The sequence below is a fragment of the Lipophrys pholis genome (assembly GCF_963383615.2).
Source record: "Lipophrys pholis genome assembly, chromosome: 19".
Lineage (NCBI taxonomy): Eukaryota > Metazoa > Chordata > Actinopteri > Blenniiformes > Blenniidae > Lipophrys > Lipophrys pholis.
The window spans coordinates 14,766,904-14,792,870 of record NC_137647.1 but is presented as its reverse complement, the minus strand read 5'-3'; the positions used below and the strand labels follow the sequence as shown (position 1 = coordinate 14,792,870).

The 25,967-nt window shown below is 43.7% G+C and overlaps 5 protein-coding genes across 19 annotated transcripts; 3 read left to right on the top strand and 2 right to left on the bottom strand.

Annotated features, from left to right (window-relative positions):
* The first annotated feature begins 71 nt into the window (after positions 1–71).
* On the top strand, positions 72–3,369 carry rsad1 (radical S-adenosyl methionine domain containing 1). Of its 5 annotated transcripts, none has more exons than XR_013936307.1 (9): positions 72–354; positions 448–581; positions 688–892; positions 965–1,330; positions 1,663–1,726; positions 1,804–1,951; positions 2,195–2,297; positions 2,411–2,583; positions 2,951–3,369. XR_013936307.1 is itself a non-coding variant. In XM_080487697.1 (9 exons), exons 1-9 carry the CDS (start codon positions 226–228, stop codon positions 3,102–3,104), a joined length of 1,359 nt encoding a protein of 452 aa, XP_080343823.1. In that variant the 5' UTR covers positions 72–225; the 3' UTR covers positions 3,105–3,369. The 5 variants fall into 5 exon arrangements, 4 of the variants coding, with proteins under 4 accessions (XP_080343823.1, XP_080343822.1, XP_080343825.1 ...); XM_080487697.1 differs by having other exon boundaries at positions 2,243–2,297; positions 2,480–2,583; XM_080487696.1 differs by having other exon boundaries at positions 2,480–2,583.
* A 742-nt stretch (positions 3,370–4,111) lies between these two features.
* On the bottom strand, positions 4,112–5,460 carry rasd2a (RASD family member 2a). Its single transcript, XM_080487127.1, has 2 exons — positions 4,885–5,460; positions 4,112–4,771 (listed from the first exon to the last, which is right to left on the bottom strand). Exons 1-2 carry the CDS (start codon positions 5,396–5,398, stop codon positions 4,266–4,268), a joined length of 1,020 nt encoding a protein of 339 aa, XP_080343253.1. The 5' UTR covers positions 5,399–5,460; the 3' UTR covers positions 4,112–4,265.
* Positions 5,461–9,122: 3,662 nt separating this feature from the next.
* Positions 9,123–21,375, top strand: epn3a (epsin 3a). Of its 11 annotated transcripts, none has more exons than XM_080488278.1 (12): positions 9,123–9,186; positions 10,043–10,313; positions 12,197–12,945; positions 15,092–15,210; positions 15,897–15,974; positions 16,387–16,482; positions 18,120–18,203; positions 18,408–18,537; positions 18,689–18,850; positions 18,951–19,034; positions 19,112–19,342; positions 20,187–21,182. In XM_080488278.1, exons 3-12 carry the CDS (start codon positions 12,357–12,359, stop codon positions 20,480–20,482), a joined length of 1,869 nt encoding a protein of 622 aa, XP_080344404.1. In that variant the 5' UTR covers positions 9,123–9,186; positions 10,043–10,313; positions 12,197–12,356; the 3' UTR covers positions 20,483–21,182. The 11 variants fall into 11 exon arrangements, with proteins under 11 accessions (XP_080344404.1, XP_080344409.1, XP_080344411.1 ...); XM_080488279.1 differs by lacking the exon at positions 9,123–9,186 and adding an exon at positions 10,418–10,516 and having other exon boundaries at positions 10,014–10,313; XM_080488283.1 differs by lacking the exon at positions 15,897–15,974.
* A 416-nt stretch (positions 21,376–21,791) lies between these two features.
* On the bottom strand, positions 21,792–23,282 carry arl16 (ADP-ribosylation factor-like 16; the record flags this gene model as incomplete). The annotated part of the gene is made up of 5 exons (XM_080488286.1): positions 21,792–22,058; positions 22,201–22,316; positions 22,410–22,526; positions 22,613–22,666; positions 23,205–23,282. The coding sequence occupies 5 exons, from the start codon at positions 23,280–23,282 to the stop codon at positions 21,893–21,895; spliced, it is 531 nt and encodes a 176-aa protein (XP_080344412.1). The 3' UTR covers positions 21,792–21,892.
* A 226-nt stretch (positions 23,283–23,508) lies between these two features.
* Positions 23,509–25,858, top strand: fn3krp (fructosamine 3 kinase related protein). Its single transcript, XM_080488127.1, has 6 exons — positions 23,509–23,727; positions 23,965–24,116; positions 24,193–24,284; positions 24,436–24,518; positions 24,646–24,768; positions 24,873–25,858. The coding sequence occupies exons 1-6, from the start codon at positions 23,587–23,589 to the stop codon at positions 25,209–25,211; spliced, it is 930 nt and encodes a 309-aa protein (XP_080344253.1). The 5' UTR covers positions 23,509–23,586; the 3' UTR covers positions 25,212–25,858.
* Positions 25,859–25,967: the final 109 nt, after the last annotated feature.

Below are 25,967 nucleotides of genomic sequence, written 5' to 3'. Positions count from 1 at the left end.
TTTATTTTTATGTAACAAAACAGCGCCCCCCTGTGGAAAGATAGACAAACAGGAAATCACAATACGTATTTCCTGTTAGTGACGTCACTGAAAGTCACTACAAACATGTCATGACATTCAGTGTAACTCTGCTCCGTCTTCACTTATACGACACGAATGAAAGACAGACGCGTGTGTCCACGTTGACGTGGAACTCGGAGCCTCCACCATGCTGTTGACACCAAGATGATCAAAGTGCCGCTCCGTGCTGCGCTCAGTAGCGTGCGCTGCTTTTCTACGCGCGAGCTCACAGAACATGGCTCTGACTGGGCACGAGCTGCTGAGCTCACAGAACGGGCGTCTCTCTATGTTCACGTGAGCTTGGTTCATCGTTCTTCACTTATTCCTAAAGGGATTTGCAGACATTAAAGAATAAAAGTGTTTCGTGGTGAATGTTCCTCTCCCCAGTGGCCTTATTGTCTCAGGAGGTGCACCTACTGTAATTTCAACAAGTACATCGCCAAAGAAAACAAAGACCAGCTCATGACCAGGTGCCTTCAGCAGGAGACGGAGACTTTGTTGCAGCTGAGTAAAGTCTCCAGGTGTTCAACTGTGATCTATTTTATATCCCATGAAACGCCAGTTCAGCTGTTTTTACTTTGAGGCGTTTAACAAGTGTCTCTACCGTCCATTTGATGTTATTTGCAGCGTCACCTCTGTCTTTTTCGGTGGGGGGACTCCGAGCTTGGCTCATCCCTCGACCATCGCCGCCGTCCTTCAGACCATTTCCAGCCGGGTCCATCTCTCAGACGAGGCGGAGGTCACGCTGGAGGTCAACCCGACTCCTGCAGGAAAGTCGAAGCTCGAGGATTACTGTAGTGCCGGCGTCAACCGTTTCTCCATTGGACTTCAGGTAACTTCAAATTCTTCTCATAAAAAGGCATTCTAGTTTTCAGTTTTGAAAGTGACATTGTCCTTTCTTCAGTCTCTGCAGGATGAGGACTTGAAAGTTCTGGGACGAGACCACAGTTGTGACGAGGCCTTACAAACCCTTGACGAGGCCCGCAGGCTGTGTCCTGGCCGGGTGTCGGTGGACGTGATGTTTGGGCGTCCAAACCAAACGCTTGAATCGTGGGAGAACGAGTTGAAGGAGCTGCTGGAGGTCTGCGATGACCACGTGTCTCTGTACCAGTTGACTCTGGAGCGAGGCACCGAGCTGTTCAAGCAGGTGCAGAGCGGCCGAGTGGCCGTGCCCGGCGAAGATGTGACGGCGGCGATGTACCAGTGTGCCAGGACAAAGCTCCAGCTGCGAGGCTTTCTGCAGTACGAGGTGTCTAATTTCGCACGCCATGTAAGTCGCCGGCAGGATTTCTCGACAATTACGCCGCTCTCCCGGTTTGTTTTCTCCTCGACCTTCAATACACCGGCTGCTTCACACAGACCAGAAGTCTCTGTGTTACAGTGGAGACAGTTTCTAGTTCATCCTGGCTTTTTTAAAATGGCAGCAAAGAACAAGTCGGCACTAAAAAGCGGGTTGACAATACCTCAAACCTCTTGAACTGATACAGACACATCTTAATATCTGGCTTATTGTGACATACAGTCCAGATGAACTGCTGAACATTAAAACGGGTAGGCTAATATATATATATATATATATTTTTTTTTTTTAACGCCGTGCAGGATTCAGTAAGTCTTCACAATCTGAGCTACTGGAAAGGAAGTCAGTACATCGGTGTCGGCCCAGGTAACGTTCTCTACAATGAAGTCCTAACTAATGTTCGGATGCGCGTGACTAAACAGTCGCTCTGTTGTCCTTTGAAGGAGCACACGGACGCTTCGTTCCCCTGGGGGACGGGGGCGCCGTCCGGGAGGCTCGGACCCAAACCCTGGAGCCTGACGTGTGGACGCGTGAAGTCCTGCGGAGGGGACATGGCACACGGAGGCGGATTCCACTCGGCCGCCATGAACTGTGAGCGCTGACACTTACAGGCAGTAGTGTTGTGTGCTCGTCATGAACATGTGTGGTGAAACCACAGGAAGGCAGCGTCAGCGTCCAACGACTTTCTGACCACGTGAGATCTGACGGCAGAGCACGAGCGTCCCGGGCGCCGTCCAGCACATAATGAATAACGGCCTTTTCAAACATTCTGTCCTCGAGAAATGCAACTGCCAGATTTAAATTTAGCCCCCTGACTCTGTTTTGTTCTTATAGATGTCTCACCAATGTGAACTTCATTCATGAGAAATGTTCATTTGACAGATTGGAGGAGGTGCTGGTGATGGGAATGAGAATGACCAAGGGCATTAATCACAAGGTGAAACAAACACAATAAACCGTCTCTACCTTTTATATGAAATGCACTAATCAGGGACATTCTGTTCATGTCAGGCAACCTCTATTAATATATAATTTTTTTTTTTTTTACAGAACATGCTTTTTCATTAGTCATTGTTCTCATGACAAGTGCTGATGTGTGGGTTGTATGGTATTTACTAGCACTGGAAGCGGTTCAGCCCTGAAATGAGCCTCCATCAGGTGTTTGGTGGATCTGCTGATGTGAAGGAGTTGCTGCAGAGCGGTCAGCTGATTCTTGATGACAGGTGATGCATCATTTTAACATTTTCTCTTCTTTCTGGGGAAATAAAAGCTATTTTATGAAGTCAAACTCAATCCCTCGGAAGTCAACTGCTCCGGCGCCCTGCAGTATGAACTTGCATAAATGTTAGAAGGAGATGACTTGTTTTAATAAATCTTTGAGTAGGAGATGAAAAGCCTCCTAGATAATCACAATCACAGCTTTGCCTGGTCTTAATTGAACTATAAATTGATTTCGTATCCTTACCATTATTAAAATCACAGCTGTTTGATATTTTGCCCATCGGCTCAGCAGTTAATTGAACATTCATTGCGTCTGGTTATTTGTTTTCGCAACCTCCTCTCATGTATTGTTGCGACTTCTCTGTACAGGGGCCTGCGCTGCTCCTGGGACGGACTGGCCATCCTGGACAGCTTACTTCCAACTCTGCTGGTGGAGCTGGAAAAACATGTTTCTCCAGGCCCACACAGGGACCATCCTGATTGTCGTGACGGACACACAGAGAGGACCGCAGGCCCTCGATGACACTGATATTTTTTGGACTGCTAACTTTGTAAAAAGGTTCGTTTATGGCTGAAAGACACATCAAAATCTGTGGATGTCTTCGGTGCTCATCCACAAATCTCCCCGTTTCATCCTCCTGCACAGAAGCTGTATCTCTGCACACCCTTTTCTTTTCATTGCATGTTGGAGCGCCTCGTCTTTATTATGGTGTTCATCTTTCACCTTGAGTTTAGCACAGCATGCTCAACAAATGTTCCTTTGACTAAAATAAAACACTCTGCACTGCATTTTCTTTTTAAATTCTCATTTCTGGATGAAATGTCGATGCTCTGATGGAATTACTGCAGCACATAAGTATTTTTAATTACACTCCTACGCCGTGATCATAACAAACATAATTATTACTCTGCCAATAGAGTGGAAATGGTTTGTGTTTATCGTGTTTTTTTTCTTTGGAAATTGGGTTTTAGTAGTAAATCTTTGACAGTTACTTAGAACTTTTAGGTTTGACCTTATAAACAATTCGTCAATGTTTCCATGTCATTTTCTAGATTATGTTTAAACGTAGTCTTTGTGTCATAGTAATAGTAAAAATGCTATTTTAAGGAGTGGGCTCTCGGCTCTCTCCATGGTGCTGATTTCATCCTCGCTCTCTCTCTCTCTCTCTCTTCTCGCCCACCACCTCCTCTTTAATAATTGATGTTCTTTTTTTTTGCTTACTTGAAATAGCCACTTACCATGGTGATGAGAGTGTGCAGACTGCTTATGTCACCCCCTCCCTGGTCCTTCTCGTCTTTTCTCATCAGAAACATGAACAATCAGTCGTGTCTGACAATAGATGATGACGTTCAATGAGGGTCGGTGTTTGAGTCATGCTCTCAGGTTGCTCGGTTCCCTCCCACATAATCTGTCCGGCTTTTTACATCATCAACTTCAACTGGCTGCTTACGTCAATGCGCGTTGTTTAAAGGGATACAGTGTCTTTGTCTAAAAGTGGTCGATGGACCAAGTAATGAGAAGACATAAATGACAATTAGAAATATTCAGCTTTTATTACAGGAAAATGACAGATATACAAAATAAGAGTGCACTGGACCAGCCAGGTGCCACAGAGTATAACTCTTGACTTGTATCACATTGCAGCATACTACTGCAATTTGTTTTGTCGGGAAGCCTCACGATTCATTGAATCTGACACTTCTCGGGTTTTGGTTTTTTGGTGCTTGATCCAAGCACCAGCCGGAGGTCGCTGGTGAAGCTCGGCCGGCGCGCCAGCGGGTCCACGGCGGCGCAGGGCGCGCGGCGGCTCCTCCTGCCGCGCTGCTGCTGGACGCACAGCGACTGGTAGGTGAGGATGGGGACGATCTGGTGCTGCGACGGGCTGGTCTCGTCCGGCAGCCCCCCCAAAGTGACCACGGCCCCGAACAGAGCCTCCAACCCAGCGCCGGTTTTGGCGGAGGTTTCGTAGAATGAGGCCCCCTCACCGAGGATCCTTCCCACGTCCGAGCGTCTGACCGCCCGCTGAGAGTCCAGGTCCGCTTTGTTCCCGCATATCACGACGGGAACTCTCGCTGGGGGTTTTAGTTTTTGTAACTTCGCCTTTGCAGCTTTGATTTCGTTGAGCAGTTCGTGGACTTCATTCAATGACTCTTTGTCATCCAAACTGAAGACGAGCAGAAAAATGTCACCTGGGAAGAAAGAAGAACGAGAATTAACTCAGGAAATCACTAAACATTTTATGCATTATAAATAATTAAAAAAAGGCGTGAGTAGTTATATCTAGTATTGTAACTTCCTTTACCTGTCAGTACGGTTAACCTCCGCTTTGCAGGGAAGTCCCTCTCACTTGATGCGTCCAGAAGATCTATTTGGTATGTCTCTCCTCCAATGTGAAACAGCTTTCGATGGAAGTCCTCCGTGGTGGGTTCATAGTTTTCTTCAAATTCTCTATCCAAGAACCGATGTAGGATGTTGGTTTTACCCACTTTTGGCGCACCAAGCACAACTATTCTGTGGCAGTTTTGCGGCTTGGTCAGACCCAGACCCAAGTGATCCACGGACCTTTTTGAGAGGCGATCAGTCGATACTTGCCGACTGCCGGAGCTTGATGATCTTCTCTCCCCCATTTTCTTATCTTGGTGTCTCCAGCACTTTTTGACCGTTTTGATAAGCCCCATGCCTTTCACTTTGGGGTGCTGGTGCTCGGGGGTGCGCGCAGCGTGCGCAACGCTGGACTTGTGATGATGCCCGGTGAGAGAGTTGAACATTACGAAGATGCCATCAACGGGAAAGTAAAACTTCTCAGTTGTGTTCATCTCTATGTTGTCTCCAGTCACCGACAGGCAATCGGAATCAGCCCATTTGCTTCACCGTGTGTGGACCGACACCGCCGAGTATCGTCTTTTATAGTCTGACACTGAACCCATTCTGTGCGTCACGAGTCTAATCAGAATACAGTCCTTTTATAGACACGTGAAGACCCGCACTCGTCTCTGCTGCTCGGACGTGGAGAGTAATCTAGTTACCTTCTGGAATATACTAGAGATAATTATAGAAATAAACGGTGCTTTGCAGTTTGGGATTTATAACTAAAATCTTATGTGTGATATTTTCAAATCGATGCAAAACAGAATTCACGTAACCTTCAGCAGTATAAACCAACATAAAAAAGGAGAGACAGACAGAATAAGACAGGTCTATTCAAACCTAATCAAATGTACCACTCTATTTTTAGAAAATAGTGTGCAAGTGTGTGGTGAGAGTTCAGATAATTGCACAAATCCATAATGAATTATGCTGGTGTGAAATGCAAATACTGTTAATTGGGCTCATTTTTTTCTCTCCTGCAGTGCTGCCATGGTGACAAGACTTATTTTGTGTATCTTTGGTTTCTGTGTCTTATGTACTTTTAAAGATCACACATTGTTTTCGCTGAGGACAGAAGCCACTTAATAAAACAGAAAGCACCACTTAGCCTGACTCAGTCCGTTGAGGAATTTAATATTCATGAAGCTTGTACACATTCTGCTTGCATATGAGCCCCTTCGATTCTGTGCAGCGCTCACGACTCGCTCAGTAATCGCACTGGAGACACGGCTCACCCTCTGCTCTATGATTCACAGATGAGTACTCTGCAGTACCTCCGACCTCCAAGATTTGGAGTTATTTTCCAATGTACAAGCACTGCAAAAACTCAATATTTGAATGTAGAATCAAGACTCAACAAAGGTGAATCAAGAGGTGTACAGTTATTTTTCCAGTGAAGGTTTAACAAGGGAATGCTAGATACTATTGAACAGCCTGTGCTTTGCACGTCAACTGCAGAGGAAAACACAAGTAACAAACTATTCTATTAAAAAACAAAACACCCAAGGGCACTCTGCCCACACAATATTTCTTCAAGGAAACCAGAAGAATTGGATGTGCAGGCATATAGAAACAACTAGCTGATCGCAATGGAGAGTGCAGTTTTATTTCAGCGGGTGCAGTGTGGTGCTGCAGCTGAAAAGATGGAGATGTTGATCGAGGCATCTACTTTTTGTTTTCGCCCAAATGTCAAATCAACAAACAGAAATGCAGAAATCTGTTTTTGGAAGGGATAGTTATTTGCAATACACACAACTCATCGTCTTAGATGAAATGCCTTTGTGTGTTTATTCACATGAGTGTTTCACCCTATTTCACCTTCTGAGAAGCAGTTTTGGGGGCAGCCCAATAGTGTAGCGGTGTAGACGCTGTGCTTCGCAGTGGCCAATCCTGGCTTCAAATGTGGCTACCGGAGCCTTACATATTCTCTGTGTACATGCATTATTTCTCTCCAGGTCTGCTCCCACTGACTCTTAAGTTTCCCGTATGCCTGTGTGTCTTTCTGTGCTGGGCTCGCACCCTGTCCACGGTGTGTCCTGCCTTCACCTATTGTGAGCTGAGATTGGCTCCAGCACCTTGTGACCCTGAGATGGAGCTGATGGAGATCCACCAGTAGAGATTGGAAGACAGTGGAAGTGGTTCGGACAAGCTGATATATGAAACCTCCACTTGACAGCCCTCTTTCAACAGCACGTCTGCTGATCGGGGTGTTGTTTTCTGCTTCAACTCCCTCTGTATCTATGATTAAGCTGCTTTTATATCTCCCAGTAAACAAAGCTGGATGTGTTGACCTGTTAATAGCGTGACACCTTTTGAGTGGTCTGATTTTGCTTTTGATAAACAGATTCAGTTCCAGCAAAACATTGTAACGTGCCATTCAATAACCCTTCACAAGCTTTTAGTCCCCTTGATTAAAATATCATTTTATCATATTTGTGAAAGTGCTGTTTGTCTTCAACTCAGGTGAACATTGTGTGTGAGTGCTGTCATTTGGTCCATCTCATAAAAATGGTCACGAATGCGCATATACAAATTATGCAGATTCTTATTGTTTGTTAAATTGTCAAAGTTAAATGCATTAATTGATGACATCTGTCACCCCTGTTTCACTAGACTCATCCACAGACTGTCCACATCAAGTATTTTCTTCTATAATATGACTTCCAAGTGCAGTAAGTTTCTCTCTGAAAACATTTAGCTTATCAAGAGGCAAAACATTGTCAGTTAATACCAAAACAACAATAAATAGCATATAGGCCATATAGGCATACCATTACAATCTGCACTAGCCAAATATGTGGAAGTTCCCCATTTAATTCATTGTGTATTATCAGAAAAGGAACCAGTAAAAAGATTTGTGTCTGTTCCAACGACAGTAGTTCATCTGTTGGATGAGAACACACACAGTTTGTCCTCATCATTTCTCTGCATGTTCTGGTTGCTGTTCACTGCTTTTCTTTTCCTCTGGGCACTTTTTTATAGACACTGATCACTGCTGACCAGAAACACCTCAGCTGCAGTTTGGGAGATGATCTGAGCAATCACAATTTGTCCTTTCTCCACTCCTTTCTTACATCACATCCAATTTGAGGACAAAATGTCTCTTTGCTGCCAGATATATCCTCCAACATTTGAAACAGTTTCCCCTTCAACTGTCAGTGACCATAATGTTACAGCTGATCAGTCTATAATATAAAGAATAATACCACTGCAGAGGGATATTCTGGTTTCCTCCCACAGTCCAAAAACATGCAAGGGAGGTAGATTGGTGACCCCAGTTGGTGTGAGTGTGAGTGTGTGTGGTGTTTCTAACTCTCTGCTCTGTGATGGACTGGTGACCTCTCCAGAGTGTACCCTGCCTTCACCCATAGTTGGCTGGGATTGGCTCGAGCGCCCTGCGACCCTGAACAGACAGAACAGTGGAGAAGATGATGGATCAGTAAGTTTTGCTGAACAATAGAGCAGGCAGAGTGTTATCACACACAACCACTAGAGGGCAGTGAAGGAAAGCAGATCAACTCATGTTTGTCTCAAATGATGCCTGAATAAACAGATCCTGGTGTGATTACTGTTTATAGTGCAACAGCCAGGTATTAGATATAACCATTAACCTTAACATTGAACACAAATGTTATATTGGTATCTGGACCGTTTTCTTTGTTCTCTCTCACTCTTAGTTTTAACTCAAACTTTTACATTTTCAGCTCCTCAGAGGGTGTAACATCTAGGCTACTTTTGTAAACTCTCTGGAATCTCTGTCATTCTAGGCTTAACCCACGTCATCACTCAAATCTATTACAAGTTTTTGCCCCTCAATGCAGACATGTCCACAACATTTGAGTCAAAAAAAGAATACCTCATATAACAAGTGAAATACAAGCTCTCACACACACAAACACACACACACACACACACACACCAGCATGCAGTTTTCCTCTTCTATGTGATGTCACCATACCCCCCTCAACCCCCCCCCCCCCCCCCCCCCCCCTCCCGTTTTCCCAGCTCTGGCCTGCATGACCCCCCAGTGCTGACCTCATCAGGCCTTTGTTGGGAAACAAAGAATGCTCAGGCATCTGTTTTCAGGAAAAATAAAAAAGTATAGGGTGCCAAGGCGGGGAGGAGGAGGATCGGAGGAGGTAATATATGAAGTTGGGCTTAAATAACCTGATCACAGTCAAATGAAAATGAAACAGCCAACACTCCCACAATCCAGAATGCACATCACAAATTTGCGGTAGGTTCAGAACCTACTAAAATGCCGGCATGCTCCTAAGAACCCGTTGGTTTCATGGATTTTTGGATTTCTGTGCACTTTACCCTCTTTTGTCGTCTTCTCGAGTGCATTTGTTGTTTCAAGGTGGAGCTGGTATTTCCTGTATATCCTGCTCAGTCAACCATGAGACCTACTGTTCTCTCCTGCTGCCTCAGTTATTATTCACTCAAGATCAGACACTGATCCTTGTTCTCTCCGATACTGACAGCTTCAATTCTCTTTGCAAATTTACTTGAATCTGAGCCAACCTCAATACAGAAAAGATTTAGGCAGTATATGAAGCATTAGGAGGTGACTTACAGACAACATCCCATTAGTGGTAATAAATAAGTAAAGAGCAGAGATGGAAGGATGGAGCTGCTGAAAAGGAAGTGACTTCCTGTGGGAAAACACATCGACTCACAAACTGTTCCAGCACAGATTCACCTTTATATCAGAGTGTTCAAGTGTCTTGCCGTGTTTGGGAACACATTGAAGATAATATAATAGTGAATTGTCTGTCAGGCTGTGTTAGAATTATTCTGCATGTTGGGGTAGTGTAGCCTATTACTTGCAGTTATTTGTGAACATTTACATTTTAAATAGAGAACCACTGTTGTCCTCCGGGACATGAGATACGAGAAAGTGGCATGCTGTAGTCTGAATAATGTGTGCGTAATTGTGATTCCTCAGATTCTGGGCTCAGACCACCTGCTTTGGCGGTCTGAGATCAGCAGTGAACGGGTTAAGTCTGACTCTGCATGCACCGAGCAGGCCTCCCTCCCTCCCTCTCTCCCTCCCTTCTCTTCACTCCATCCATTTTTTACTGTGTTTTCAGGGGGGCTGAGCCATCTGCAGGCTCTGCGCCTGGCTGGATTTGGGACGCGCACACACAACTTTAGTTTAATGACAAAAGTGCCGCGCTGCGCTTTAGTTTCGGATTGTTTCCGAGTACGCACGGTTCCCGGCGGATGCTTTCCATTTGTGCTTGAAATACCTCCCACCACACTTCTTGTTCGCACACGGGACATGTCGAGAGGCGGAGGCGTTTCTTCGTCCTCCCAAAGCCTCCCCAAGTTGGGACCCTGCTGACGCGCCAAGGCGTGAAGGTAAGACGGCGGAGAAATCCAGCGTCCCGATTTAGTGTTTCCTTTCCTTGTGTAGAGATTTTAACTTTCTTTTTTTTTTTTTTTTTTTAAACGGGGAAACGTAGCTGAGTCACGGTTACATACTTCACCGAGCCGATCATCCCATTTGACGCAATCATGGCCCCGGTCGTCCTGGTCCGGGACGTAAAGGACAAGTGAAACAAGTTGAGCCCACACCTCGTCCAGACCCTCTGGTGTTTATTTACACAGGATGTTGGGCTGTTTAAAACACACCGATCTTGAAGTGTTTTCGATTCATACCTTGGTTTTATGTGTTTAAACAGTGACTGTGCTTTTAATGGTAGTGGATTGTTTCATGGCACATTCATCCCAGGTGGATAGTTAAAGAGAAATAAGTCAAGGTCACAAGTTAAACCTTTCCAGAAAGCCATGTTTGCTTTGTGTGAACGTATGGTAGTAAAAAAAAAAAAGGGCTCTTCGCCATGTTTTGATTATTAGTGTGAGCACAAAAAAGACATTCAGTATAACATTGAACCCAGTGGGGGAGCTTTCTACTGACTCTTTGGTCCTACTGTAAAACCCCCTGCTTTCCCTGTTATTAGCTAATTAAAACTCTTCTCTTTACTTCTCCTACTTTCAAGTAACCGGTCTTAACAGGAAGAACACTTTGTCGGTTCCTGTCTGGTTATTCCTCATTAGACTCCCAGCTGAGAAATGTCAGGAATCTTGAAGGACATAATGAAGCTGGATCTGTCACTAGCAACGTGTGGTCTTCTGTACCACACTCTTTTAGACTTTCCCTAGCAATGTGTTTACGGTCTTCTCGCGGAACATAAACGTCCCTTATGTGTGTCACCATACAGAGTCCACCCACAGGTACACCTTTAGTCAGTTGTTCAGGGTATATGGTTAAAGTTTGATCAATGTTCCAGTCAGGGATTGTTACACCCGTCACACAGGCATTTTCTTTTGGTCTTATTCAATGTCTCCCTGGCTCACAGGGTAGATACATTTAACTTGTTGTCTCATCTGTGTTTAACTTTGGAAGTGCTTCCTTATGACACAGCATATTGATTTTGAAGGTAAGACATTGCTCCTCTGTGTTCGTGCAGCTGGGTGCTCACTGAGGCAGAGGCGATGGTTATCAGGTCGAATGACTCCACAAGACAAAGCAGAACAAAGTCCAAGGCAAAACCTTCGCTAGTCCACAGTGCACACACAATAATAACGCATGTTATGGTTGAGATAACCATTAAAAAAAAAAATCAAAGAAAACAATTAGTGGTGTCTTGACTGTGCATCTGTGTGTAATCTCGCTGTATAAGTACAGTTCTGTGACTTTTTAAATGCTTTGAAGCCCTTCTGCCGTTGTGGTGACGTAATCAGGTCAGAACAACACAATGAGGTAGAGCCCCTCCCGCTTCTGATGACTCTCAAAGGTAAAGCACAGATTTCGACACCAGCTGATTACAAAATCGCCCCTGCCTTGAATCTCGCTCAGAAACAAATATTTGCACTTGACTAGAGGAAACAGTATTTTTTCCTAGATTGATTTCAGAAACTAGTTGTCAAGCTGGTGAGGGCCTTCTGATCACCTCACTGTATGTGCCCACTCAGACCTCTTGGAAGTTGTTTGAAGGAAAACTGAGCCCGGGTGTTTGGTTTCACTGCATGGAGGCGCTGATGTTCCTCTTTTCTTCCCAGTACATTTAACGAATGAAAATGTGTGTGAGAGTTAGACAGTGGCCATTAAGGCTGCTGGTAAGAGCATATACAGAAGGCATGTGTTTGTTATATAAGAAACAAAACTGGTTTTCTAATAAAATGCTGTGTAGGAATATTAAAAACCTGAACTGACTCAGAGCATCTCTGTGTGTTTCCAGCTGCTGCACACTTGTGGACGTCATTGCAGTCTCCAAGAGGCCTGTACTTCATTGCTTTTTCTTCACTGGCCTGAGCAGGCTCTCTCTCGCCCGAGGCAGCATAGTGGGCAGACCCACTCTTAGACTTTCCATTTGCCAACCGTGACACCCTACCGCCAACATGCAGACTTCATCACTCCGCCGGCAGATGAAAAACATGGTCAACAACTACACGGAGGCCGAGATCAAGGTGCGGGAAGCCACCTCCAACGACCACTGGGGCCCGCCGAGCTCACTCATGTCTGAAATTGCAGACTTGACCTACAACGTGGTGGCTTTCGCTGAGGTTATGGGTATGATCTGGAGGAGGCTCAACGATCACGGGAAAAACTGGCGCCACGTTTACAAGGCGCTCACCCTCCTGGACTACCTGATCAAAACAGGCTCGGAACGTGTGGCGCAGGAGTGTTACAAGAACATATTCACCATTCAGACTCTGCGGGACTTCCAGTACATTGATCGCGACGGACGCGATCAGGGCATCAACGTCCGAGAGAAGGCCAAGCAGCTGGTGGCTCTATTGAAGGACGACGACAAGCTGAAGAGGGAGAGGACCCAGGCTCTGAAGACCAAGACGCGCATGGCGGGCGTCACCAGCAGCATAGGCTCGGCATCGATGCCCCCTCCGTACCCGGGACGCCAGTCTGGAGGTTCAGCGGTGATGTACGATGAGTTCGGCAGGTGCAGAGATTCGCCATCCTCTTTCCACTGTGAGTAACAGGAAATCCTAACGCTCTGTGCAGTAACTGGGCACCCCCTTTGCGACAAAGCAAGTGCAGTTGTCTTGAAATGCAACTCATTTTGTTCCGTGAAGTAGTCAGTGAGCTGAAGTACATGAATATTTCCTTGTCACATATGACTCGTCATTTCTCAGAATGACAGGTCATGAGTTATGTCAGATAATAATGAACTATCTGATACTGATAAGTTAATGAGGGATGTTTACTGTTATCATTGGAAGTTGGAAATATTTTCAAACTGGCGACAGAAGAGTGGAAAAACAGCCATTTGTCAGTGTCTTTCTCTGCTCTCCACTTTTGCATTAGATCACAGGATCTAATGCAGTTTAGTTTCCAACATCTAAACAACGATGAATAGGAATAAAATCCCTGGTATTTTTTTTTTTTTTGTTATAATAGAAAAAGTTTCCGTTTTCTGTGTTTTGATGGCTGGATGTCTGCATTCTTTTCATTCTCCTCTACAGTCACGTCAGCTCAACTGGATTTACAAAAGAGAGGAGGCCCTGTTTGTGGTGTTCTCTCTAATATGAAACTTCAGCAGGACTCTCTGTCTATTCACAGCGATACTGTCGGCAGTATTCTTGATTAATTTCAACTGAAAAACACATTTTGGAAGCACATAATGCAGCTGTGTGCATCGTTTGTGAAGTGGTTTGGGTGGCTTGTGCCGCTACCTCTGCCTTTATGTGGTCTTTGTGGTATTTATTCTGGGTGGCAGTCAGCAGTTGAGATGAGGTTTTTTTAAATACACAAACTACTCTGTTATATTCTGATGCCTTCAGACTGCTTCATGGAGGAAACAGTTCTATCCACAGATGTTATCTTGCTGATTTATTATCACTTCTCAGTAAAAAAGGCTTTTTGTCCAGCACATTTTCCACTTTAAAGGCATAACGTACATACTTTTCTGGGTCTGAATGAGCGCCAGTGGGAAACATGTGGACAGATATCAGCTCTAAGCTCTGGATTTGTGGGTGAGTAATGCTATAAGAGCTGATGGTGTATTAGACGGAGGCATGTTTCATACTATATACCCATATCAATATCCACTGTCGTCGATACATACTTTAATCCAGACTTGGGTTGAAGAGAGCTTGGGTGCATGTAGGAGTATCTAGAGAAAACCCACATAGGCTTATGGGGAACATGCAAACTCTCCATAGAAAGGCCCCGTCTGCCAGCAGGTTGGGAGACTTCTTGCTTTGAGGGATCAGCGCTAATTGCTGGATCACATTGCTCCCCCATATCAGTATTACCCGCCAGGAGTTACACCATGAGATTTGTCTAGATGGAAAAGTTTCCTAAAAGCCCTGCAAGATGAAAAGAAACCATTTGACTGATAAGCTGCAGATGTTTAAATAATTCAAATGAGGATGCAATATTTCTGTCAGTATCTGCACTCTGTGTGTGTGTGTGTGACTACACACATTAATGGCCTCAGTTCACTTCCTGTGGTCTAAGTGACTTCAGGGATTACAGGGCAGGGTAAGGTGTATCTCTTGGGGATTCCTGGACAGTAGAGCAGGAGGATGGTTCAGCAAAATGCTGATAAGTAGTGACTGTGTCGAAATGTTCATTGTCAATCGTGGGTTATTTCAGGGGAGACGATGAGAATTGATGGTTTCTGAGAACTGACTTTGCCCAAATGTAGCCAGCCCCCCTCCCAGCCTTTTATACCATTTGACCCACGACCTGGCACCCAGACTGGTTCAACCCCCCCCAACCCCAATTTCACTTCCCCAAACCTGGACCTGAGTCCTGCAATGCATCGAGAAGATTCGGGGTAATAAGGTGGGCCCCAATCCAATCTGTCAATTCCTCTCCCCCACCAGCAACCTAACTCCACACAGCCACGCCATTGTTCTCAGTGCCGGCCGAGTAAGGCAGACTGTGGCGAGCCATGCCAGCGAAGGCTTCGAACAACAGGCAATGGAAAATTAACATGCACAACAGTGCCAGCTCTTTTCTGACCTTAAAAATCAGCCTAAAGTGTTTCTTTGTGTTTTCCCATCTCCTCCCGTCCCCTCCATCTGTTAATCTTTCTTTCTCTTCGTCCCATTTGCTCGCCGTTCCTCCCTAAAATCCGCTCTTCTCTGCTGACTCTGCGTCCCTGCAGCGTCTTCTTCCTCTCCTCATCTTGCTCCAGACCTGGAACAAGCTCGGCCTGCGACCAGCGGCGAAGAGGAGCTGCAGCTGCAGCTGGCCCTGGCCATGAGCCGAGAAGAAAGTGAAAAGGTACCTCTAACCAAGATAACGTGCGCGTACACACACGCACACACTCCCACTGAGCACAAAGCTTCTCATCTTGCAGCACATGGGCCTGACGGGAAGAGGCTTCTCAGCTGCACTGTTGCTGACATGTACTGCGGTACTAAAGCAGTAGAAGATTCCCGACCAAACATTCTTGGATACCGTTGGTCATGGTGATGAAGCACGACTATTTTCCATGTCTTCTTGGCCACCATTTCCCAGAACCGTTAACAGAAAGTGATATCATCAACCCTATGCCTGATGTAATCAATAACAGCACTCTGACCAATCGGTGTGAGCAATGCTGATGAGCAAGGGAGCTGTGACTGAGAGACTGAGAAGGCAGACAGGATGTGTGCATTGATCCACTCCTGGGCATCCTCAGCCCGCCCTCGTCTCAGTGGCAAGGGCAGCTGCAGTCCTCGGACTTGCCCCTTCAGTTACTGTAGAAATATCACACTAGAGTGCAGTTTCGTCTTCTGGAATCAACTGTTATTTTAATGACAAATTGTTTTGTACTTGTATTCATCACTTTTGAATGAACTTTGATAGTTACGATCTTGTTTGAATTTGATTCTCGCAAAATCAAGCATGCTTTTAACAAAAAAAAAAGTCCCCTTCGACTGGTCTTACTAATAATTATCCTCATAACTGTTACTGCTTGACCCTAGCCACCCACCACAGTGGATATTGATGAACAGACACAGCTCCAGATCGCTATGAACCTCAGCAAGGAGGAGGCCCAGAAGGTACCAGTATGCTGGGAGAAGTAATGACCCTTCCTTTGCCTCCAGCACATCTCCTTCTCTGTGCAATAAAACTAACTTTACAGCTCCATCTTTTCCCTTCGGAGAAAAACAAATGCATGTACCAATCACTTTCTCCCATCCCCAGGTTTGACCTGTAACCTCCATTTTCTCATTTTCGAACGGCAAAATAACGTGTTGTTCTCCAGAGATTAACAGGCTGTGGCTTCATACATCCGTTTTACTAACCAATAGATTTCTCTTCTTAGACTGGGTGAGGTGTCAAGAAAAAAAACAAATGACTGACACATTTCTGACTCCATTGGTACTTATGAAATTGCATGTGAGAGAACTCTAGAAACCCCATTCTTACCATTGGCACCTTAATTGACCTTTAGCTGATTCACACTTGCAGCCAGCGCCACCACGTCCAGCAGCTGGCAACCCGGACATGGACGACGACACCCAGCTGCAGTTAGCCCTGAGCCTCAGCAAGGAGGAGCACCAGCAGGTAAAGTCTGGGGGCGGGGGCTGCATTTCTAATTCTGGAGCAAATGTGGTGTAATGCTGGAAGTTCTAGGCAAGTATCTTTGGAGCTGAGCACACCACCAGTCAGTATTATCTAAACTAGCCTCAATACTGACTACCTGGGGAGACAGGAGAGAGACGGCTGATTCTGCTTTATAGTGTCTATTATTTACTGATGACACTTAAAACCTGAAGAGCTGACTCATCTCTGTACAAAGTCATAACACGCATTTTAAAACAGCAGAGACAATAGAGAAGCTGTTGAACAACTTTTAAGATTTTGCAATAACACTTTTTCTATTCTATTCTAAACTGTACCTGTGAATTACCCACACAAATGCTTTATATCTTAAAAAAAAATGGTATAGTCAGAGGATTAAGTCAAAGAGCAGGAGCATTTTTGAATCTTAATCTGAGTTTGTATTTCTGTCGGTGGGGATTTTTATGGCATCTGTGTCTGTCTTTGGATCACTAAACAGAAAATCAATGGCGTGTTTACATAAACCTATACTGTGAGAGAGATTACACTTTGTCCAATGTTTGGAGAGAAAAAAACCATGTAGAGTGAAAATGATTATTCTAGCAGCAACTTTAAATGTATGTTTTATTAGCTTCTCACATTGTGTTGGAGAGTCGTGGTCCTCAAGCTTTAAACACTTTTTCCACTAGCGATGGATTAAAAAAAAGGATGAGTAAGTGTTTAAAAAGTAACTGTAACTTTCAATATCTGAAGGGTTTTCAGGATTAGTGTGTTTTTGATGGTACTGAGCAAATCATTTAACACATGGAGATGTTTAGACGAGTCTGACTGGCAGTCCACAATGGCTATTATATTGAAGCAAAGGTCAATTTTTTTTTTTAGTTTAGTTAACCAATTAGATACTGTTAGTTGTTTAGGTGCAATGGTTATGAGAAGTTTGCTTGCAAAATCTTGTTAGGAATGACAAATTGGTGAAAACACTTGCTGAGCAAGGTTTTGGAAATGGTTGACAAAACATTTAAAATAGCAAATAGCGTTAGTGGACTTTTCCACGGGCATTTCAGAGATAATCAATAAATAATCAAATTGAAGGGCACGTTGTGGGTTCGCTTCAACTGGTTGTCACATGTCTCATTTGAGATCATCCGGTGTTTCTGAGAATTTAAATTAAACAGAGATCGTAGACTGTTTTCAGTTGTTAGCCAACAGTTTTTCTTCTTTACTTTATTGTTTTTTTTGCTTTTTGTTATTGTAAAACATCACATTTCTTTCCCCCCAAAAAGCTGTATAAATGTCCTATTGTGGCATTATCTCTGCACCCTTTGTAATCCCCTTCCTGTTTCATTCTGGCACATTGTCTCTTCCCTCCCCATTTTCTCTTTATGCTAATATACAGTAGCACAAAAGAACTGCTCTGTTAGGGACCTCGGTGATGCTCTGCTCTCTCCTCTCTTTGACCGGAGAATTTTCTGGATTGTGCCAATTGCATGCATAGATAATGCATTGGAAGAATGCAAGCCGACTGGTTTCTCTCTGCTTGTCGCTTTGTCATAAATATAAAATGATGTGACAATATGTGAATTTAGCCAAAAGCCATTATGCCCAATGGCGTCTGTGTCCCTCCCCTTTTGTGTTGACAGGAGCAACTCAGTCGCAAGGGAGATGAATCTCTGCTCCAGAAGGCTTTGGATGAGAGCAAACGTGAAATGCAGTTGAAAGGCGGGGTACGAAACACCTCAACAGACACCCGAGAAGAAATAGATGCAAACATATACAAACACAGACAATCTATGCACTCCGACCACAGACACGTGTACACGCATGCAATATAAAAAAGAGATATACTCAGCTTTTATAGATGGACAGATATGAATGAAGTTAACCATATTGAACTATATACTGAAATAATCTGTTCTTTCTGTGTTCAGACGGCCTTCATGGACCTGGTAGATGTGTTTGCAGTGCCAGCAGAGACACCTCCGAGTGTCCACCGCTGGAATAATATTCAACACCAGGCAGCTGCTGCTGCTGGAGGCACGGACCCCTGGGACTCGCTGGGTGAGCCTTGAGCCCGAGCCAAGTGTCATAATGTGGAGTCTTTACTAGTCAGATGCACTGGAGAAAAGTACTTTCTAAACCAAAGTAACTATATCGTGTACGGTTTAAAAGATGTGGTTCTCGCTGTAAGTTTCTGCTTTTGCTATAAAAGAAGGAGGTGCCTACAACTCGAGAGCGGATTCTCCATGGATGGCACCTCCACCCTCAAACAGTCCTCCTCCGCCGTGGGAGCCGCCGGCTAACCCCTGGGATGCACCACAAAACAATGTCTCCAACCTCAACTCTGCAGGCGGGGCATGGGCCTCAAACACAGGTGAGCATATGTGCAAACATGCTCAGCTGAAAGTTACAGACATCATACCAATGCTCAGAAAGTATCAAAAGCTAAATGATGTAATTTCACATGTTTATAGCCTCTTCAGGGGTTGATCCATTCTCGGTTCCATCAGAAGGAACACCTTTCAGAGTACCTTCTCCACGAACTGGAAGCCCCTCAGGTAGATCGCAAAACGGTCACATTTTCACTCTGGGTTTGTGCAAACCACATATTAACAATCTCTTTTCCTGCTGCCAGACGGGGATCTGTTTGACGAGGCCATGGACGGCGGTATGCTGAATATGAACGGGCGCAGAGACGGTAGTCCTGAACTCTTCGACCTGTCCCGTCTAGGAGAAAGCCTGGCCGACCCCGCCCCTCGCACATGTCGGACCCCCGAAGCTTTCCTGGACCCCACAGCCGCCTCTTTGGTGAACCTGGACAGGTTGATTCCGGGAAACCCCCCAGCAAAGAACCCCTTTATGTCAGGTAATTGGTGTATTACTGACTCCAAATGCAACAGCCAATGAGTAACTAGTCTAAAGCTACATGGAAAAACTAGAACTGGAATGTAAAGGAGCCTCCTACATGCAAATGATGTGTACATTGTCATGAGGAAACTGTCTGTGTCTACTGTACAGTATAAATGACTTGCTTCCTACTTACCACTGTATGACACACATTTTGCTTTCAGAGACTGATGTAAAATGTAGATAGAATTTTAACCTTTTGGAATACTAATTGATTTTATTCACTCCAGCTACATGTAGTATTTTGTTTATAAAATGCCTTCAAAGTGCTCTACTTGTTTAAAAAAAACAAACTGTTGAAAAGACAAAGCAAAAGGCAACAAACACAGTTTAAGAATGACATCTAACAGTAAATGCACTGGTCTTTAGTTTGACTTTAAAACTCTCCACAGATGAGGCCTATCAGATATCCACAGGTAGACTATTCTAATGCTGACTTACTGATGGCCATTTTCCTGATTTCTAGAATATTTTAAAGACCTGTACACTGTACTCTCATTTTCTCCCAATGTTCTATTACAGCTTGTTTAAAGTTAAACGAATAAGACAAAAAGATTTTCTCCTATTTGCATCACATCCTTAAAAAATAAGGTCTTGGTACACTATTTCAAAAAAAGCTTTTGACAACCCTCTATTTTGATTTGCATTTGTCTTCAGACATCAGGAAACGGTGGTTTGTTCTGCTGAAAAAGAGAGAAACTGACGATCTTCTCTGGTTTAAAACTTTGTTTTAAGAATTGAAAGTGTTATTGGAAAGATGGTTCAAGTGGACTTTTAAAATTTTAAATTTTCTTTTAATTCAGGCCTGAATGCCCCCTCAATCACCAACCCATTCCAACTTGAGCAGCCAAAGCTAAGTCTGAATCAGATGGGCTCCACCTCCGCCACTGTGGCTCCTCAGGCCTTCTCCCTTCCGTACAGCACCTCCTTGCCCCTGCCGATGAGCCACCAGGGTGCCAGCCTCCCCTCGTCACTCACTCACCCCACGCAGCCCGGTCTGGACCTGCCGGGGCCGCTTCCGGAGCCCCTGCTGCCCTTCTCCACCTCCAGTACTCAGGGATCACAGTTGGCACAGAGCAGTCAGAACCCTTTCTTGTGAGGGTCGACGGAATTGGAGCAAACGTCTTTGAAAAGGGGAATGCCATCACGTTCTGCAGCATCCGAGGACTTGTACATTCTTAGGTGTTTTTATATACAATACGGTAACGTATCGATTCAAGATGGTTCTGCGTCTCACAGCTACAACATATCCTGCTTCTATTTTAATGAATGCAGTTGTGATGTGTCAACCAGATAACGATTTTTACCGAAAACTTTTACTATCATGTAAAACTGCTTCAAGACTATAACCTGTTAACTACTCACCACAACTACAAAAAAGCACAGATTACTTTGTTGTCAATAAATTCAGCCATAGAAAGTAGGCGTACATATGTGTGATGGGCTCAGTTGACCACTCTTTGCGAAATGTACCTGAATAGACAATTTGTTTATGGAAGTGAAAGGGAAAAAAAAGTTACTAAACACCTGTCCAGTGCCTGAATTGTGACTGCATCAACACCGTTAACTATGTGGAGTTCGGAACTGATGAAAAAAAATAACAGCATATATGCAATTTTACGATCAAGAAATCAATTGCTGAATGAAATTAAAGTTTGGGAGAGACTGTTATGTGCTTCTGAATTCGTAGTAAGTACAGTTGCATTGGAAAGTTATTGAATGTGAGTTTTATTCATTGCTTGTGAACCACTGATTCTCATCAAATACAATGGTATGATTATAACACTGTTTCAATCTTCACATTTTGTCATTTCTCTTGGTACCAATACATTTCATATGAAATCATCCCAAATGAAGCACACACCCAGCAACAGCTCCTGTGTTTGTTGTGCATGTTGCCCCCTGCTGGTGATACATCATCATACAGTTGTAGCTCCAAGCCTCCTTTCAATGGGACTCTTCACAAATTCCATTTAAACAAATGTGGCAGATTCCTTCTGTCCCCATAACAAACCCTGCTGGACTTCACGAATACACAAAAGCAGCAACGGGCCTGTACTAGATTATATCAACAATTGTATCACGGTTTCGCTTGACACGTGCAAATCTGATATTTACAATGGCAGAGCAGGAAAAGCTTTTTCTGCTTCTGTCAAAATATTTTCTCAGAGGAAGTTCTCTGACTTCCTCAACTGAAATTCCGTTTGCATTTCGTCAGACAATCGATAAATTTGTGTGATGTTATTTTAAACGGTCAGAAAAGCCACTATACCACCAGACACTACCATCCATACAATGCTTACACATCTCTAATCACCCAAATTAACAGTCATCATTTTCATACAGTACGATTATAGTCATGTTCTCTGCCACAGTGTTATACTGTCCAACACTAAGCACACTATTAAATCCTCTTAAAACTGTGTGAACTTTTGTTTTTTTAATGGATAATACTGACATAACTGAACAGAAGGCTTGAAAACATTTTCACAACTTTGTTAATAATACATTATTTGACGGCAACAGACTCCAACCAGCTTATCACCTCTTTAAGTCCCTCTCCTGATCGGGCGCTCATTTCCAGTACTGTGATTGGCTGAGTTGCAGATGCGATGATATCGTCCATCCTGAACAGCGACTTTATCTCTATAAGGCTCATAATGCAAGGCATGTCCCTAAAAAGAGTTGCAATGAAAAACGAATATCAGAAAACGCAAAAATATTAAGGATCACCTGTGGAAAACAATTCTTGTAACAATAAACTAATAATAAGGCAAACATATATTGACTGTCACTTCTTAAGTAAGCAAGCATCACCTCTTGTTGAAGAGAATAAGAACTGAGGCATTGTGCAGAGGCTCGGCAGAGAGGAGTGACAGTAACTGGATACAAGAAGAGGAGACCTGAGCCGTGTTGGCTGAATCCACCACAAACTAAGAATAGGAAAGAAAGAGATAATATTTTTAAAACAAACATTTCATTTACAGAAACAAGGCAAGATAGTTGTACAGACAAATAAGTCATACAATGACAGAGGAGCAGTCTTTGAAGTAGCTGGGCCATATGGGGCCCATGCAGCCTCCCAGTTCTCTCACGGTCACCTTCTTCTTCTTCAATGTCAGGTCTGTCAGATTGGTTCCAACCTGAGACAAAACATATATGAGGTGTTACAGCATGACTGAGCAGTAAACTCAGTAAAAGTTTAAAAATACAATCCACTCCTACTTACTGTAGGCAGAGTGGGAGGGGTTGACTCAAGTTCACCTGAACAGTTCCAACTAAACTGTGAATACAATCCATGAGGAAAAAAACAACCAACCATCACAACTTCAACTTGATAATGGTTTTGAATAAGCCAGATTTTAAGAAAGATTAAATGTAGATTGATGTGTTTGTGATTTTCATATGATGGTGTTGTACACATCCGTCTCTGCAGTTATTTGTGGCCACTCTTAAGATATTGTGCAGTAAATTTGTATTTTTTTGGACTTATGAAGTGAGTTTCTCCTAAGACATTTTACATTTTTGGGGTCATTTGTGTCGATTTGAAGTAGATTTCGGTACCGATGTAGCCACTTTGAACCATAGGCCAATGCTAAAAGCAACATTTACTGTTTTTCTTTTCATGATACGCCATTGCAAAGTGTCATATAGTATATAAAAATCTTTATATTCACACTGATACATCACACGTCGGGACTAAATTTCACCTTAAAATGTCTTAGCTTTTACCAGCAGTACATTAGCTGTCCATTTCAGCTACTTAGTGCGGATTACTTCTCCCCGTTGCCGATATAAACAATCGGACGTGTGCAAAGGATATTTTGTAGACGTTTGAGCAACAATGTCTTTCCAACGCCGGTCGCTCCGAGGAGTAAACACGTTTCTTTTCTGCTCATTTCGCCTCTCCACGGGAAAACATTGCAAAGGCTAATATTAGCCTGTTAGCATGAGTGGCCTCACTTGGTACCATGGTGACGCTCACGTGACCATAGCACTCCACAGCGATTGAGCAAGTGTCACGTCAATCATCATGAACTACATTCTGATTGGTTATATTTCAGCCATACAAATCTGACGCGGAGATAAGCAGACGCGAGACATCTTATTGGTTCCCGTGGCGGAAGCGCTGAAATGTCACGCCCAGTGTGAACCTGGTAGTGCGTCTGTAAAGTGTTTTGGGGGAAATTATTCAGAACATCCATGGAGGCAAAAATAAAGAAAGAGTTGGGGACAACCCTGCTGAAATCCACAGGTCACTCTGGAGGCGGATGCATCAGCGAGGGCCAGAGTTATGAAACTGACACCGGGAGAGTGTTCGTGAAGATAAATCACAAGAGCGAGGTATTAATTCTACGTATGTGTCACTGTGTGAGAACGCAGTGCCACTGGGTTGTTACTTTAGTCAGTCCAGCTGTGCAAATCTCGGTCTCCATTCAGTGTTATTTCTTACAGCAATGCAGTGATAGTCAGTGGACTTTGTGCAGTTGGTGTGACGCAGCTGTGTGTTTTTGACTTAGTAACTTTGCAGCTGCAACTATACTTCTCCTCACCGATTGTGCTTTTGTTGTTGCAATACAGGCCAAGTTGATGTTTGATGGTGAGATGGCCGGTTTGGATGCCATTCTTAAAACGCAAACTGTCAAAGTTCCCGGCCCTATTAAGGTGATTGAGCTGGACACAGGCGGATGCGTGTTTGTGATGGAACATGTGGACATGAGAGGTCTCACCAAGTAAGAGCCTGCAGTTCAGCTGTAGCCTCTTTATGTGTTTCCAATGAACTACTCAATGTTTAAATTCACTGAGCAGGTACTCAAAACACATTGGAGAGCAGCTGGCAGACCTACACCTCCACAACAAGACACTAATGGAGAAAGTGAATAAAGAGCAGCAGACTGTAGGTAAATAAGTTACACTTTGCATTAAGACATAGAAATATCAAATGCTGGACAAATGTAAGATTATTGTCATTGCTACTCATTGTAGTTTTGCATTCTGTTTTTAGATGATAGTTAACCACTTATTGATCAAGTTCTGTGTTTGACTGTCCAGGAAAAGGACATGGTCTGTCAGATATGGCTGTGGTCGAAAGATTTGGCTTCAGTGTAACTACATGTTGTGGATATTTACCACAGGTACGTATGTAAATACTGAAAGAAATACACATGTGCCATGCCATCTGTGTGCGCTCTCTTTGTGACTTTACAGCCATCCTCTGGAATATCACAGTCTGGTCTTTTTTTTTTTTCTGTGCCTTTCCAGGAAAATGACTGGCAGGATGACTGGGTGACATTTTACTCCCAGCAGAGGCTGCAACACCAGCTTAACATGGTGGAGAAATCGTACGGAGACAGGGAGGCTCGGGAGCTATGGTCCAAGCTACAGGTATACCTACTCTGCTATCCAGTCAGAAATGTTTCTACAGCTGTTGTTTTGTTTGCATCGTTCATCAAATTGGGTAACGCATATATTGTTGTTGTCATTTACAGCTCAAGATCCCTCAGTTTTTCAAAGATGTGGCTATTGTCCCAGCACTTCTCCATGGAGACTTATGGGGAGGCAATGTGGCAGAGTGCGCCGATGGCCCAGTCATCTTTGACCCTGCTTGCTTCTACGGTCATTCAGAGTATGAGTTAGGTATTGCTGGGATGTTTGGAGGATTCAACAGCTCTTTTTACTCTGCGTATCATGCAAAGATCCCTAAAGCACCAGGATTTGAAGAGAGGAATCAGCTTTACCAACTATTCCACTACCTGAATCACTGGAACCACTTTGGTGGGGGCTACAGAGGCTCTTCAGTCAGAATAATGAAGAACCTACTGAAATAACTTTGCTGATAGTCAGTAATAGCAAACCTTACAGTCTTATTACTGAGGACAGTATTATGTATATATTTCAAAGTTGACCAAAAACAGTGTAGCCTATTGCTAAAAATACCAAATATAGCATTTTAACATTAGAATGTCTGCTTTAGAGTATAATTAATTCAAATCAATATTGTATAAGCAACCTAATTTTGCTTGTTCACCTTACACCAGATACAGTTTTAGGAAAAGATTTGTTTTCTATCAGTCACTAACTGTTATTATGTTTCTTTGTTTTTACAGAGTGTCTCAATGAGTTACTAATTTGGGTACTTAATAAAACTGAAGTAGATACACAACACCATTTAAGATCATAAGGCTAGAAACCTGTATAAGGAAGTTGTACTTTTGTCCTTGTTCATCTGACCAGATTAATCTCTACAGCTGTGAAGAGGATGTTGATTTTTCGCAGTACTTCCAAAATATTGATGCCTGATTGTTTGCAAATCCTTGTTGTCCACAACTTAAGCAATAAATCCTGAGATGATCCAATGTGTTTTTCTAGAAGAGCAGTGCTTCTTTTTACTCATATTTATCTCGTATGACATTATGTAACCAGGCATACCTCTTATCATTCTCAAAAAATCATCATAAACCCAATGCTTTGTGATAACATTCTTGTCGACTTCGTCATCTTGCTATTTTGACCATTTTCACCATATGTTGTTCTCGGTTTCTGATGCACCTGAGGAAGTATTTTACACAAGAAATGTGAGACGC